The sequence below is a fragment of the Coffea arabica genome, chromosome 10e (genome assembly GCF_036785885.1).
Source record: "Coffea arabica cultivar ET-39 chromosome 10e, Coffea Arabica ET-39 HiFi, whole genome shotgun sequence".
NCBI classification, from domain to species: domain Eukaryota; kingdom Viridiplantae; phylum Streptophyta; class Magnoliopsida; order Gentianales; family Rubiaceae; genus Coffea; species Coffea arabica.
This window is the reverse complement of record NC_092328.1, coordinates 43358463-43375088: the sequence shown is the minus strand read 5'-3', so window position 1 is coordinate 43375088 and position 16626 is coordinate 43358463. Positions and strand designations below refer to the sequence as shown.

The 16626-nt window shown below is 36.9% G+C and overlaps 3 protein-coding genes across 4 annotated transcripts; 1 reads left to right on the top strand and 2 right to left on the bottom strand.

The window, feature by feature from the left end:
* Positions 1–318: 318 nt before the first annotated feature.
* LOC113712200 (cyclin-A1-4) lies at positions 319–7403 on the bottom strand. 2 transcript variants are annotated; one of them, XM_027235520.2, is made up of 11 exons: positions 6963–7403; positions 5930–6299; positions 5708–5844; positions 5264–5356; positions 4937–5070; positions 4682–4757; positions 4528–4604; positions 4409–4448; positions 3905–4054; positions 3663–3797; positions 319–3411 (listed from the first exon to the last, which is right to left on the bottom strand). In XM_027235520.2, the coding sequence occupies exons 1-11, from the start codon at positions 7191–7193 to the stop codon at positions 3343–3345; spliced, it is 1512 nt and encodes a 503-aa protein (XP_027091321.2). In that variant the 5' UTR covers positions 7194–7403; the 3' UTR covers positions 319–3342. The 2 variants fall into 2 exon arrangements, with proteins under 2 accessions (XP_027091321.2, XP_027091322.2); XM_027235521.2 differs by having other exon boundaries at positions 4730–4757.
* On the top strand, positions 654–2958 carry LOC113712199 (uncharacterized). The gene has a single exon (XM_027235519.2). The coding sequence runs from the start codon at positions 654–656 to the stop codon at positions 2814–2816; it is 2163 nt and encodes a 720-aa protein (XP_027091320.1). The 3' UTR covers positions 2817–2958.
* Positions 7404–14380: 6977 nt separating the features above from the next.
* Positions 14381–14983, bottom strand: LOC113711502 (uncharacterized). The gene has a single exon (XM_027234664.1). It carries the CDS (start codon positions 14981–14983, stop codon positions 14381–14383), a length of 603 nt encoding a protein of 200 aa, XP_027090465.1.
* Between the last annotated feature and the right edge of the window lie 1643 nt (positions 14984–16626).

The following is a 16626-nucleotide window of genomic DNA, read 5'->3' as shown; positions in this document are numbered from 1 at the left end:
GGTATCTGATATTATCCCATAAAAGTATTATTTTTTATTATTGTGTTAGGAATATGATTGTTTTTTGGATCTTAATTGCCTTGGATGTTATCAAATATTAGAGTTTACTAATGATTTTAGTAACAAATAAATAAAATGATAAAAAAATTATGTTAGAATACAAGGTGCAAAACAAGTTATACTTTAAGATAATTTATTATAGTTAGCTTTTAGAGGTACAGATGTTGTTTTGATGTCACCATTACACAATGTTACAATTGACTAAGGACATAAAGTGGGAAAAAAACAATAATAATATTAGAAGATAAAATACAAAAGTGGCTATAAGGTATAGGAGTTTTTTTATTAACCCAAAAAAAAAAAGGTGTAAATGAGAAGACGCTAGAAGAAGTAAAGAAGAATAGACAAAGACATGGCACAAGTATACAAAGTACAAACATTAATTATTCGGATAAAAATCGACCTTTTCACGACAACTCACCACTCAATTTGGCCCCTCGTCTCATCCTCCAATCACTCACTTTCACTGAACTCCTTCGATCGTCAGCTCTTACGGTCTTACCTTAGCAATTGCCTTTACATATATGATATGATGATACAAAGCCCATCCATCGTTAGGTTACTTGAAGCACAATCAGACGACAGAAAATAAAATGAAACCCACAAATCCCTTCAACCTCTTCTGCTTCTTCCTTTTCATTGTTCTTGCAGTTTTGGAATTCCCTGTATCGGCGTACCATGACAGCCCATACAGTCGCAGTAGCAGCATAGTCTTTGCTACTCTGGGAAGATCAAGCTATCATTTTGATATCTATTCTCTTCCACTATGGGTCGCACCCGCTAGCTCTAACGAACTTCGGCTGACTGATGGAGTTTCCGTTAATTTCAACGGCTATTTTCCCTCGCCCTCATCAGTCTCCATGCTCTTCGGAGCACCTGATTGGACCCCGGCTGATGTCTCTCCTCCTCCTCTCCATCTCGTCTATGTTACGGAAAGAAATGGTAATTCGCATGTATTTCTCGACTCGCTTTACTACCGTGGACGCGAGCACACTGGATCGAGATCAATTCTCGAGGAAGACCCATCTGAGCCAACTCGGAGCGAGCTGACTCGTTTTCAGTTCCCTCTGGTGGGTTTGGAGGAGTCTGATGGGCGGGTTTCGATGAAGGATAAGCCGACTCTGGTGGGTGAGTATTTGATTTACGTGTCGACTCATGAGAACCCGGGTGTGCCTCGGACGAGTTGGACTGCTGTGTACTCTACCCACTTGAAGACCAGGTCGACTCGGAGGTTGACGCCGTACGGGGTGGCCGATTTTAGTCCAGCAGTTTCGCCTTCCGGGGTCTGGACTGCGGTGGCGTCGTACGGGGAAAAGGGGTGGGGCGGTGAAGTTGAGGAACTCGGTACGGATATTTATCTGTTCCTTACCCGGGACGGGTCAAGCCGAGTCAAGGTGGTTGAACACGGTGGATGGCCGAGTTGGGCTGATGATTCAACTTTCTACTTCCACCGGAGGTGCGAGGATGGTTGGTGGAGCGTTTTTAAGGCTAGTATTCTGAAAAACCGAAAACTCGGTGTTGACTCGGTGGTGACTGAGCGAGTCACCCCACCGGGTTTCCACGTGTTCACACCTGCAGCTTCGACGTCTAATGAGAGCTTTATTGCTGTGGCAACAAGAAGACCGGATTCGGCGTTTCGCCACATAGAGCTGTTCGACGTCGTTTCGAAACAATTCGTCGAATTGACCCGACCCATTTCGCCCAACGTCCACCACTTGAACCCGTTCATCTCTCCGGACTCAAGTCGGGTCGGGTACCATAAATGTAGAGGGTCAAGCAATGGGCACAAGAGTACCAACCTGATACTTGAGAACCTTAAGAACCCCCTGTCCGAAAAAATCACCCTTTTCCGGATTGACGGAGATTTCCCTTCATTTTCCCCCGATGGATCGCGGATCGCGTTCGTCGAGTTCCCGGGTGTTTATGTGGTAAATAGTGATGGGTCGGGTTTGCGGAAGGTTTTTGAAAGAACTGCTTTCTCAACTGCATGGGATTGGAAAAGAAAAGGGATAGTTTACACTAGCGCAGGACCCACATTTGCCAGTGAAAGCACTGACGTGGACATAATCTCTATTAATGTTGATGATGAAAATCTTAGCTACAAACAATTGACTAGAGGAGGAAAAAATAATGCATTTCCATCCGCGTCGCCCGATGGAAAATGGGTCGTGTTCCGGTCGGGTCGATCCGGGTACAAGAACTTGTATATAATGGATGCCTTGGAAGGAGAAACGGGTGGGCTTTCTAGGTTGACGGAGGGTCCGTGGTCCGATACCATGTGTAACTGGTCCCCAGATGGCGAGTGGATAGCCTTTGCATCAGACCGAGAAAATCCAGGTTCGGGTAGCTTTGAATTGTTTATGGTGCATCCGAATGGAACGGGGCTCCACAAATTGATCCAGAGTGGCTCGGGCGGGCGGACGAACCACCCGTGGTTCAGTCCAGATAGCAAGTATGTTGTATTCACCTCAGACTATGCTGGGGTGTCAGCTGAACCAATATCAAATCCACATCACTATCAGCCATATGGTGACATATTTGTGATCAAATCAGACGGTTCTGGGATACGCAGATTAACTCATAATTCATATGAAGACGGGACTCCTACATGGGGCTCCACATACATGAAGGATGATGATGTTGAACGGCCTAATGGCGGAACAACATGTTCTTTCGAGGATTGTCACTGGCTCAATATAAGCCCCAACTCTTCAAGCCTGTACTCTGCACCTGTTAAACCTCAGTGTTCTCATTGAGTGGACAAACACTTGCTTTTCTTGTAATCATGTACTCTAGCACTTAGCACTTTGTTCTAGTTTTTGATGAGTACAATGATGTACTGATGAGCTTATTTATGTAAATGTTGTGCATTACAATAAAGTAGATTGTTGTCCTAAACTACTTCATGTTTTGCTGCAAAATGGAAACTGGAAATGACTCATGGAGGGATCAGTTGGTATCTTTCCACTTGTTGCAGGAATGAGTTTCATCTCATAGAAGACAATCAAACTAACAAACCCTCTAAAGAAAGGGGCATTACTCAAGAAGCAATTATATGGCTAATCTGTACATCAGATGTCAGAAAGAAATCTGGACCAAGTTGTTTGGTACTCGTAACAAAGATTATAGCATCGGTACAAGGCACCTGCTGGCTTTCCATGAAAAATGCCAGATTATCAGAGCACAAATCATATCCGAGAATCTGCAAAGGAGACTAATGAGTGTGATGGAATGCACTCAAATTTCATCCAACGGATGGTTGAACGGTTAAATGTTACACTCTCAGCTAGCATTCTGGAAGAACTCCGGAGGTATTGATGGCGGGCAGTACTTCTTTGCAACAAATTTGTACTGATTCAGAAAACAGAATATCAGTCAAAAAGCCTGGCAGCATTATGCAAATACACAGATTTTCAACCCTGTTTGGATTATATTTGATGTGAATGTTCTTGGCTTATATTTGATGTGAATGTTCTTGGCTTATATACACAGAATATTTGATGTGAATGTTCTATCCTACCGCTTTACTAACATCATCAGACGAGCATTATTTTTGTGCAAGCGAAACAAAAACCTTGTTGCGAGAGAAAAAACATGCACACCTTATGCTGACTGTATTTTTCTCTGATTGCAGGTAAACTGGAGTTGTGACTGCCGCTACAAAGGCTATGCAGAGCCTTGACACAGTCATGCAAATCAGAGGGCTGGTACAGAGTGTAATGCCGCAATGTGGAGTTCTGTAACAGACAACGTACCAAAAGTCAAGCAGAGAAGACGTTTACGAGTCAATAATTAGTATCTGTAAGACCTGTAAGTACTCTATTTTTCGTTCACAATAACATACCCAAGGTCTCTTTGCAGGGACAAGTATGTATTTGGCCAAGAAAATGGTAGAAGCTGCTATGAGTGACGGTGCATAACACAGCATACTGTACTCGAGAAGAGATAGCTCTGCAATGTAGTTGGCCAAACACTCCAACTGTAGTGACTGAGCCTGCGACCATAAAGGGCACACACAAAAAAGAAAGAAATGTAATTGTTGTACAAAAAGATATGTAATTTGATGGAATAGAAATGTACAAGGAAACTTTGGTGCAAAATACATGTAAGGGTGCAAGGAAGCTGAGTTTTACTTAAATCCAAAAATAATTTAACAAGTATGAACGAGAAAGTTTTCTGGGTTAAGAAACTCTGCTCGAATTTCCTAACGAACCATTTGACAATTAATAACTCTGCTCGTATTACTTGAGGTGTTCAAATAAGCTATACATTGGGAAACTATAAGCTGAATTCAATAGAAAAATTCCACATCCAAAATATTGTAACTTGTTTTAATATAACGACATACCTCATGGACTACCAGACCCTGAGCAGCACGAACAAATCTCCTGCAAAATAGTGCAAAATAGGGCAAAGTTAATAGCAAGATCAGCTTAATAACAATTGAGTATAAAGCATAACCATCACCTTAGGAAACATTTAACTGTAGGGGCAGTCATTTCAAACTTCAAGTAATTCAGGACAGCAGATTCCATTTCCAAAACCTGCAGAATAGACAGTGCTTAGAGGAATTCTAGAACTTCAAATCATAATAAAAGCCAAATCATAATAAAAGTCAAACCTCATCCTTAAAGTATGTGTTATCAGTTATATAGCAGAACTCTTCTACCTGAGGTGCGCAAATCTCTTCATATTTCCTGGCAAAATTAAGCATAGTTTCCTCAGTTAAAGATTAAGAAGGCTGCATTATGCACTTACAGCATAATTGCTACAGCAAAATGACATGGAGAAAAGATAGGACGGGTCTTGATCAAATAGTGCATCAGATCCAAATAAAATAGATAAAACAAGAGAAGGCCATGATGTCTTAGCATACGAGGCAATCATCATGCAAGCAACACCCAGCAACTGCAATCTTTGTCGGTCCATCACATTGCCAGATAGATAACGATCAATGTAGTTAATCGTAAGATACAATGTCTCGGGAACCAGCCTGTACTCCTCAGCAACCTATAATAAAGAAAAAGTTGTAAGAGAGCCACTTTCTTGTCACAAAACATATAAAGGCCAAGAAACATCCTATGATAGATAACGATCAATGTAATTATTCGCTATTTAGACAACTCATTCCCCTTAATGCATGAACTGAGGAAACAAGAGAAACATAAGCTAATAGGTTATCGAGATAAAAAAAAAAATTTACCTCAACAAGCCAATCTATGAGAATTGCACGCATGCTGGCATTAATGTCTTTCTGTACTCTTTCCATGAAATCTATAGCAGGCCTTTTCTTCACCTAAAATTGCATAATGAAAGAATAAGAAACCAGACATAAGTGGCTCATGAGGAAAATATTGAATTTTATATTCAAGTCAGTTGCTGAAGAGATGTCAAAAAGTTCTCTTATAAATAATATGTCTTTAAAGCTGAAGAGATGGCAAATGGTTTTATCAAAGTTGAATTTTATATTGAAGCCAATTGCTCATGAAATGCATATTACTGCAGAGTACAGGATTAACTTGAAATAGCTGATATGAAACATGCCAATGAACAATTAAGGGTCCAGCATAAGCATCTAAGTAAAACAAGTATCTTTGACATTGAATCTTTTTACGTCTTTATTTGCTTCCAAAGAAAAATTTCAAACCTCAGATGCTCGCAAGTGTTTGTATATATCACAGGCTATGGTTGCACATGACTGTGGGTCCATTAGATTGTCATCAACATCAATTATGTCATCATCTGATACCACCTCTGAAAGTGCCTCTCTTTTACATATAATCCCTGCAAGGATCAAGACAGTAATTGCTTAAGCTACCCCACAAAAGCGGTGCATTAATTTCTCATGACCACAATCAAGAAATCCAACCTGGAGATTGGACATGATCAGAGATGCAGAGTTTGGTTGATGCCTTCTTCTCTATGGAATCAACTGCAGTTATTTCATTGTTGTCCAGATACTCAACTTCAGGACTGTTCAAGGAATCACAAGTAGACATTGACTCGTCCATCGAAACAGAAAGTCCCTCTGATTGTGTTGGGGATACATCCATGCTGCAAGGGACAGGGCCGGCAATTGCAGGAAGAATTGCATCAGTTAATGCACTTTTACTGCAAGCAACTATGTTTGGTTTCATAAAGGAGGAAGCTGGCAGAGTAGCCGCTGAGATGCCTGCATTACTAATATTGCTCGTAGGAGCCCCCTTCTTGATGCTCACGATTTTAGCAGTACATGGTGCCTTCAAAATGCAAAACACATAATATTAGATAAACTGTCTTTTCTTGATCTGCATATCTTTATCGGCTGTATGACCTAGAAAAGATAAGAGTTGACAGACGTAGTTAAGGTCAACAGCTGCTAATCAATATGTACATTTTCTTCACCTCCAGCAAAATATGCTCAAACATCAAGAAACAAAATCAAGGAAAAGGAGTTGACCAAAAAAGCAGATACTAAAGTGAATAATTTTAATTAGTTTCTAATCGTTGTACACTCTACTCATGATCGCATTGAACAACTGAAACACTTTGTAGTCATATAAAAGCAAAGATATTTATACATCTTTCCCGACAAATGTGGAGAAAAACTTCATCATACAAGTTTCTGCAGACTAAATTACACGCGACGCCAGAGACGGTAAAACAACCTTCGTTCTTTGCCCTTAATTCACAGAAAATCACACTAATAAATCTTCTCTATAATCCCAATTCAATTCACTCCATAATTCATCAACGTTCCTTTTTTTTTCCACATAGTTCACCTACATTCAACCCCAAAAAAAATCAGAACTTATCAAAATTAACCCAAAAAGACTAAGGACAAACCCAAGAAACTCCCATAAAACTCAAAGAAAAAGAAAACCCAGAAAATTAAATCCAAAAAAATACCCATAAAAACATACAATTTTGGAGGGCTCCGAAAGCGTGCTTCGGTTATTACTGAAATTCCCCTGTGCCCTTTGATTGGTGACGTTAGCAAGAGCTGGCCTTTTCTTGGCCAAATGTTGCTGAGAAGGCAATCCTGACGCCACCATCTTCCCCACATTGTCCGACGATGAAGACCTCTTTGCCGACGATGACGCCGTCGACGACGTGAACCGCCGGCTCTGGTTCTGCCCCGCCGCCGTCGACATCTTTTCCCCTCAACTCAATTTCGTTCTAGTGGCGAGAACGAAATTTCACGAAAAACTTGGTGCTCTTTTTTCTTTCCAAGTAAAATTGAGTAAGAAATTTACAGAGGCTTCCGTTCAGTCTAGTGTGTGTTGTGCGTGTTTTTCTGGGGAAGGAAAGTGATGAGGGTGAAATAAGGAGAGATTAGTGCGTGTCGTGCGTGTTTTATTTTGGGGAAGGGAATATTTGGGTGTTATTTAATGAGTTATCGATGATGCTTTTGAGGCGGGGAAAAGGGGTTGATTTGAATTGAGAAGAGATCTGGACCGTTGGATCAACAGGCTTGGGTATTCGTTGGGAGCGGACGACGAGTGGGGGCCAGAAGAGCTTTTTCTACAATTGTTTGAATTTGGGGAGTAAGGGTGACAGGCTGAAGAGTGACTGACCAATTATACGGAAGCATGATTCGACCTTTGAGAGTTTGTCTGTGTGGTTTTAGACTTTTAGACGGGAAGCTGTCGTTTTAGCAAGGGAGGGTTTGAAGTTGTTTAATTTTTTCTAATTTGTTTAATTTGAGGATTTTGAAATTCGAATTTTTAAAACGTTATGAGAATTGTGATTGTGTCAGGGACATATATTGCCGAGTTGGCACTTTTGCAGAGGATATTGAAAGTCTCACTGACATTAGTCCAGTTCAATTTGAAGGCTAATTAGGGAACAAAAAAGAAAAAAAAAGTTTTTTGAAGCATATAGGTTAACGCAATTCAAAATTGCAATAGTTTTTTTTTTTTTTGCTTTTTTTTTGTGACATAAAGAATGCAATAGTTAGGTTAAGATGATTCTAAGGAAGAGATAGATTCAGAAAAAATCACTAAATATGAATTTTATAGCAATTCTGGTTCTTAATTTTGTCTTAAAGACAAAGAAGGCAGTTACTACAATATTTACTTGAAAAGTCTTACTAATATATGCTGAGTATTAATAAGGATATAATGACTAAATATCTACTTAATGATTAGCAAATGCTTTGAATTATCTTTTTAATTACACATTATTCAAATTTTTGACCATACTAATGGCATAATATCTCTATTTAATTGGTAAATTAACTAGAATTAAAGCCTTTAAGTAGAGGGCTGTCCAAGTTTTGACACATTTCCTCTTAAAATAAGCGATATGCTATATTAGACGTTAGTGAGGTAAGGTGGTGTGTCGAAGTTTTTTTGCCTTATTAAGTTGTACCCATGAAGTTATGATTTTGTTCGTCCGTCCTATTTTGATAGTTTTATTTTAACAAAATAATCATTAGTAGGCATAAATTTTCTTAAAATCCTCACCCGGCCAAAGCCATTTTGACCTGTTTTCAATTGCTTACGGAAATCAGAAGATAATAGGCCAAAACTCTTCCTATGTTGTTTCTTATTTACTTCTTGGCTCTCAACAGACTAAAAGCAGGGCGAATGTGTTTGGATTGTAAATTATTACGCTTTATTTACACCTTATTTGCACACATTAATTTGCTTGCATCATTAATACATTTTTCAATTACTTTTTTATCTCACATATATCATATCAAAAAAGTGCTACAGTACTTTCTTCACAAAATTATCTCAAATAATTTACAATCCAAACACACTTTTGGGAGTAGAAGAAAATAACTTCTGTAAAATTAAAAGCTAAAGCCAAGTGTTTATAAGGAATTGAGAAAACGTCTATAACTTTAATATAAGCTCTTATAGGTATAGGTTGTTAGATCTTAATAATTTATAATCTTAAGTAACCAACAAATAGAGACCAATCAATCTATTGCATCAATTTAGAAAATTTAGTACACGAATTTGGTATTTTTGGGCGTCATAACAAAGAATTGAGAAAAAAGGACAAAAAATATTTATTTGCAGCCAAGGGAAGGCAAATCACGCTCAGTTCTCCTTTTGATAAAGGAGACGTTTTATTGCTAAGATCATTGGAAATCATCAGCACAAATTAATGAACAAAGTTGAAGACGAATACCGCGGAGATTGAACAAGTTCACCGTTTTAGTGTAAGGCGTCAATCTACGTGTAACTTTATTTGCCTCTCGTAAAATCCAACTAACATCAATGTTAGAAAGATACAGATAACCAGCACCAAAATTCTCAATTATTGGCCCTATTATAGAAATGATTCTCAATTATGTTTGGATAGCACAAATATCTCAAATAATATTTTGCTTGCATCATAAACACATTTTTCAACCCACATTTTTATATTCTCAATTACCTTTTTATCTCACATACATCACATCATAAAAAGTGCTACAGTAATTATTCTAAATAATATTTCAAATAATACTCTATCCAAACAATTATTTTGCCAAGTATATAAGATATTCAACTCCAGGTTCATCAGTACTTACAAACTTAATTAGATTAAAGGAGCAAAAATAAATCTTGCCATTGTGTTCCACATTAAAGAAGGAAAAAAGGAAACAAGACAATAAGGCTTTTGAATTAGCTGCATTCAAATTGAACTACTAACCTTCTATGTCTCATTTGCCAGTAATTTAGGGGAAAATAGTCTTGTTTGGATTGCATTATTGTGGATTTTTTGTAGAAAAATTATTATAGTGATTTGATATATATGAAGTAAAAAAACAATTGAAAAATGTATTCACGAAATGCAGTGTTTGGATAGTACTATTATCTCAAATAATATTTCGCTTGCATCATAAACACATTTTCTAACCCACTTTTTTATATTTCCAACCACCTTTTTATCTCACATACATCACATCACAAAAAGTGTTACAGTAATTATTCCAAATAATATTTCAAATAATACCCTATCCAAACAATATAAAATTTATCTTTGAGAGTATAAGAAAATATCATGCTATCCCTCCCTCTTCTTATATTTTTCTAATAGCCCTTGCTAGTTAGGTCATAGTGAATAGTATACCATGCCTTGTGACTTGCCAGTTAACTTGAAATAGACACATCATTACTCTTTTGTCCTAAAATTTGCATACAAACAAAAAATGCAGCGTCTAGATGTTAGGTAACGTATTTGTATTTTGTGCAAAAGACAAAAACTCGAATAATTATATTTGAATTTATGAGAAAAATTATGTTAAATATATTTATGAATAGATCTTATATAAACTGACAGTGTATACATTATCACGGTTGGATACATGACACGTGTACAAAATTTGGGTTTCAAATTCAAATTCGGATTATGTGTCATGCATCCAATGATGAAAATGTATACACCGTCAGCGTATAAAATATTAATTCTATATTTAATATACTTGTATGTGTGCTGTATCTAATAGTTAAGCATCTAAACCTTCGTGCAAATAGATTATATCAATCTTGCACAAAACAAATGGAATCTATGAAAACGTTACAGGTTAGAGGGATTTGGGTGGCAAAAAAGCGTGTGTTTTCCACTGTGATTTCACACACATGATTCCGCTGCAACCAAAGTTTTGAAGGACGTGATTCAAATTTTGAGCCTGTCCTTGGAGGCATATAACAGTCAAATTATCATGTACATTAATTACGGAACGGATCTTCTGTCCCACACCCTGTGTCACATCCTGTCCCACTCCTTAGAATCTCGCCAAGTGTCCCTTAATAAACCAAACCCTCAAACAACCCAATTCGGACCATATTAAATTAATTAATCGATTAACCGGACAAAAAACTTAAACCCATTCATTCTCCATAACCAAACCGATTAAAATAAATACTCTTTAACCAAAATCACAATTTATCAAGAAAAAAAATCCTAAAACCCAAACAACCTCTGTCCTCTCTTCATCATCTTCACCATTCTCTATAACCAAACCGATTAAAATCAAATTGAAGAAAAAAGATACAATGGCGAAGCAGGAGCAGCAGCAATGGAATGCTTGTAGTAATGGTAGTGGGGGAGCGATTGATAATAGCAGTTGTATTAGCAGAAACAGCAGCAATGGCAATAGCAATAGCAATGGGGGTTTACAATTGCAGTCTTTTTTCAAATCCATATTTTCCAAGACTAACGACGAAAACAGCTTCAGAGAACCGAGGAGTAAGAAACACTCCAAGCTAGTTTGGCCCTTTTTGTTTAGTCTATATTTCCCAGAGAGACCATAAAACAAAAAGCAATAATAAGCATCAAGTAATATAAGGGAATTGATATTTTGTCCTGGAACCAAACAACAGGTAAACCTAACACAACACAAGATAATTGAGTGCCTATTATTAAACAAATGAAAAACTTAAAAATTTTCTTAAGAGCTTCATCAAATTTCTGAATATCTATAGATAATTCCTGTAAGTGAAGATCATTAAGGTAATTTTTTTCTTATGACTTTTTATATATGAAACACTCCAAAGCTTTTTGTTTATACTAGCCTTTTGTTGTATGGAATGTATTAAAAAACTGGTAGGTATCATTTGATCCTCATGGAGATATCTTAATGTTTTGTATCTTTCAACTTTTTGTGTATGCTAGCTTTGTGTTGTATGGAATGTATAAAAGAACTGGTAGGTATCATTTGATCCTTCAATTCCACCATGTGTTTCTGAGTTTGGAGTCTGTTGAAATTATTGACTTTGTCAATTGCTTTTGGGCTTGGATAAGCAGAAGCAGATTTAAATTGGTTGCTACATTTTCTCAGACATTAGAAAAATTTGTTTCTTACTGTTGTTGATAAATGACAATCCTTTGATTGACCTCCAAGCTCAACAGATCTTTCTATATTTTTGATTCATCAACTAATTTAATATGTTCAAATTGGTTCTCAATTTTTCTAGCCTTGAAAGAGATTAGATGTTGACAGGTTTGAGTTTGAGATGACTTACGGCTTAATTCTGGCCTAAAAAAGATCTTGAATCTTACATTTGTACATCTGGAAAGAGATGAACTACAAGTAGAGTTTTCTTTCAATTAGCTCTAGTTTTTCACTGCTACCATTCAAAGATGCCGTAGCTTTTAGGAGAGCTTGATACAAGCGGTTAAGTGGATGAAGTTATTGCTCTTGTGAAGAATAGGCCTCTTTGTGGCATTAGTGAATCTGTTCAACTTGAGAAAGTGTCCAATTGACTCTAAATAAGCATTTATCTATTTCTTTGGCTACAGTTTGGTTCCTTTATGCTATTTGGTACTTCCCAATGCTTTGTTTCTGCCCTTCTTATCAAGATACATAACACCAAAGCCTAAGCTTTATGAGTTAAAAGGGTATGCTTAATTGATAGTTTCAGGTGAGAGATACAGCATTTTGTGATGAAGAATTAAGATTGTAAAGTTGGTTTTGTCTTTCAATTTGCGGTTGTTGCACAGGCTTTAGCTTTGCAGTAATTTCCTTTAAGCGAAATGCAGATGAATCCCAATAATGTAGCGTTTGAAAATAAGAAAACAACCCGTACAAAGTCAAGTCTCAATTGGTCAATTGTTTCTGAACATTGGAACTTTGGGTACAAAGTCAAGAACTTATTGAAGGCTTCAGGAATGGATTCTTCAGTGCAAAATGTCCTATCAGACAAAAGAGCAGTTGCCCTCAAGAATTCCTTCTGGGCATTAAGCCTTGCAAGAGATCTTGACCTTCCCAAGCAGCCATCTTGATTCAAAGACTCAGAATCAATTTCATGTGATTTTGCCAATGACCAATCTGACGACTTTCCACAACGCAGAACAAATTCAAGAAATGAAAATATTTTTCTTTTTTTTTCCAGTATCAGTAATTTATTCTTTGGCCGAAATTCTGCTCTGGAAGCCTGAAATATTCAAGAACAAGAATAGAATAATCTATATGAGTTCAGAGTTGGTCTAATGCATTGATATTGAACTTTAATCTCAAAATGGCTACTTATATAGCTACTAAGCAATCAGCATCTGTCAAGAATATTGTTTGGTCAATTGTTTCTTCGTATTGATTAACACAAACACGCACAAACACACACACACACACACGTTAAAACAACTATACAAGACAAAGTGTCTTTGCTAACAAAATGATGAAATTTCTTTTAATGATATCACACAATTGCTCGCTGCAGAGCTCAGCTATTTCCTTGTTTACATTTGCAGAAACTTTTTGGCCTTAAATTCAATAGAGTATACGCAAAATCAGGGTACATTAATTTCCTACTTAATAATGATAATAATAATCACAAATACATTTAGGCCATTATACAAATAAAAGGCGAATGCAGATTTATATGACCGTCAAATGTATGAAAAAATGCTTGTCAGAGAAAGAGAGTAGAAAAAGAAATTAATCCAATTGATTACTTGGAACAACGGGAGATCACGGAACGAGCGGGAGGAGAAAGATGAGGAACGGGCAGCTTAGCCCATGCGGAACCGTCGTCGTTGTTTCCATAGTCATCGGAATGACCACCGTCTCTTTTGACAAAGAAGCTCTTACTCCTCCGTTCTCTGAAACTGTTTTCGTCGTTAGTCTTGGAAAATATGGATTTGAAAAAAGACTGCAATTGCAAACCCCCATTGCTATTGCTATTGCCATTGCTGCTGTTTCTACTAATACAACTGCTACTATCAATCGCTCCCTCACTACCATTACTACAAGCATTCCATTGCTGCTGCTCCTGCTTCGCCATTGTATCTTTTTTCTTCAATTTGATTTTAATCGGTTTGGTTATAAAGAATGGTGAAGATGATGAGAAGAGGACAGAGGTTGTTTGGGTTTTAGGGTTTTTTTCTTGATAAATTGTGATTTTGGTTAAAGAGTTTTTATTTTAATCGGTTTGGTTATAGAGAATGAATGGGTTTAAGTTTTCTGTCCGGTTAATCAATTAATTAATTTAATATGGTCCGAGTTGGGTTGTTTGAGGGTTTGGTTTATTAAGGGACACTTGGCGAGATTCTAAAGAGTGGGACAGGATGTGACACAGGGTGTGGGATAGAAGATCCGTCCCGCATTAATTATCACAGGACTTTTTCAAATCACTCTTTTACTGTATGCCAAAAATAAAACAAATAGTACAATTATTGTCATTGTTTACTTTTTTCTTGAAAGATCAAAACATTGAATCAATTGAGAGAAACTCAATAACTCCTTCACAATATGAACTTAAAAGACATCCGGATTAAAGTGATCAGGGATCATAGAGTTGCCTTGGTGATCAGCCTGGCGCTGGTACATTCTCAAGGCATAATTCTTCGCCTCAAGACTTCTCAACTGTTCTTGATACTGAGCCACCAGTTGCTTCAGCTGCTACACTTCTTGATTTCTTCCATCGTAATCCTTCTGCCTTTCATGCTGGATGGCCACAGCCCTTTTCAGAATCCCATTCTCTTTCACAATCCCTTGAATTTTCTCCTTCATCGAAATCTGTTCCTTGTCAAAAACCTCTGCTGCATCGGCTCGGACACGGGCACTGATGGATTTCTCTAAGCTCTCCAAGACCTTCGTGGCACGGGATCTGGCATCCTCTATGCTCGTAGCTTTCATCATCTCCTGCACCAACAGTTCCACCCATCCCGCTCCATCGACCGGAAGAATATTGCTCGCCGTGCAAACATCTCTCGACATGGTTGCTTGACATCCAAGGCGAAGCTCATGCAGCTTTTTAATAGTGGAATCCAAGTCGCTACTGCCGCATTCTTCCACTGCTTTCTCAAGAAGCTCACGATCCATGTCAGGAAAAGCAATTATCAGCCGATCAAGAAGGGTTGGCGAGGTTGGCCGCTGCTGCTGCGGTGAAACCTGAACGGGATGAGGCAGGGAAAAGCAGCGGAGCTTCTTGGTGATGGGCAGGGGAGACGGCGATTGAATATCTTCCAAGAAAGATCTCTTTCGACAAACTACAGCAGTCATCGTAATTCTTTGATCGGCTCCTGATGAAAAATTTAAGTGCTTTAATCGGGCTGAGTTTGGTTTTGTATTTGGAGAATTGGAAATCCTTATACAATTCGGATTCTGATTTATGAAGAAAATCTATCCTTAATTCTTTATCATATGTATAGGGTTATCAGGTTGCGTTAGGATTTGTTATTTGGGAACATAGGAAATTCTCTTATTTTGTCGACAAACTTCCTTTTTTTTTTCTTTTTTGTCCGATATAAAACAAAATAATTAACTATTTTCCCTTTTTTGGATAGAAAAGGAAATAATTAACTAGCTAAAAACGTACGAAATAATAACTGGTGTTTCCTAGTTAACATCTACCGAATGTGGTTGGATAGAATGTTGACCACAAATAATGAAGTGAAAGTTGGATAGATTTACTAGAAAGTCTGTACAACTGTTTCTCAAAGGGAATTTTTTTCCCCTAAGAGCTACTTAAACTTAAGTGAGTTAAAATTTTGTACTGGTAAAACAATATTGATTTGAATTACGATAATCACTTTGATAATAATTACCTAAATTCGTAATAAAAAGCAAATGAAAGTTTGGTAGTAATTTTATTTTCTTGAATCCAAATTCAGAATGGATTTGTGGACTGTCTACTTTTATTTTCTTTACGCAGCACTAGGGTGAGACTCAGGTTTGGCAATTGAATAATTGGATGGCATGGAGGAGAGAGAGGGTGGGGTTTTTTTTTTTTTTTTTTTTTGTGTTTTGGGGGGGGGGGGGGAGGTGAGGGAAGATGAACAGAGATGGTTAGCAAACCAAATTTAGGGTCTGTTTGATAACATAAAAAAGTGTTGAATTTGAATTTTTTCAAACATTCAGATGTTTTGAGTGTTTGATAAATGAAAATTTATTTGCTAAACTTGTTAAGCAGTGCTGAACCTATGTGTATTTTTTTCAACACAAGAATCCTAACTGAATGCTTAATTCTGATAAGAATCAATAGAATTACTTCAACTACCTAATCTTATCTACCAAATCTACCCTTGTTTGTTAATTATGTTCAAAATTCTTATCTAATTAAGCAACCTAATATTCTCTATCTAACGATTTATAGTTTCTCTTTTCTCCCTTTTTAATGACTTTCATATCTTCTCCATACTCCTCATATAATATATTTCATCTTTTATATTAATTTGATTTAAAAATAAATATTGTCATTTTCATACCTAACAATTTTAAACTAATTAAATCATAGATTCTATTTCTTTTTTGAATGAAAGGATATAAGGGCAAAATTATCAAATTAAACTTATTAAGCATTTAGCTACAAATATTTATCAAACAGTATAAATAGGTTTAGCATTAAAATTCAGACATTCACATTTTTTTTCAGCGCTTAAAATTTAGCAAATTAATTGTTTCAGTATTCAGATTTCAGAATTCAGATTCAGTTTTATCAAACGGAACCTTAGTTATTAAACATTGCCCATACAGTTAGACCGTTTAATTAGCTAGATATTGAGTTCACAAATCCGACCAACAGATCCATCTATTCATCAACTTTTTTGAAAGTTTACGAAATTAGAGTATTGTAGTAGTTAGCTAAACAATAGCACAAAATTTTTCTCTAGCGTAACGAGTGATATTTAAGAATTAATTTTTGT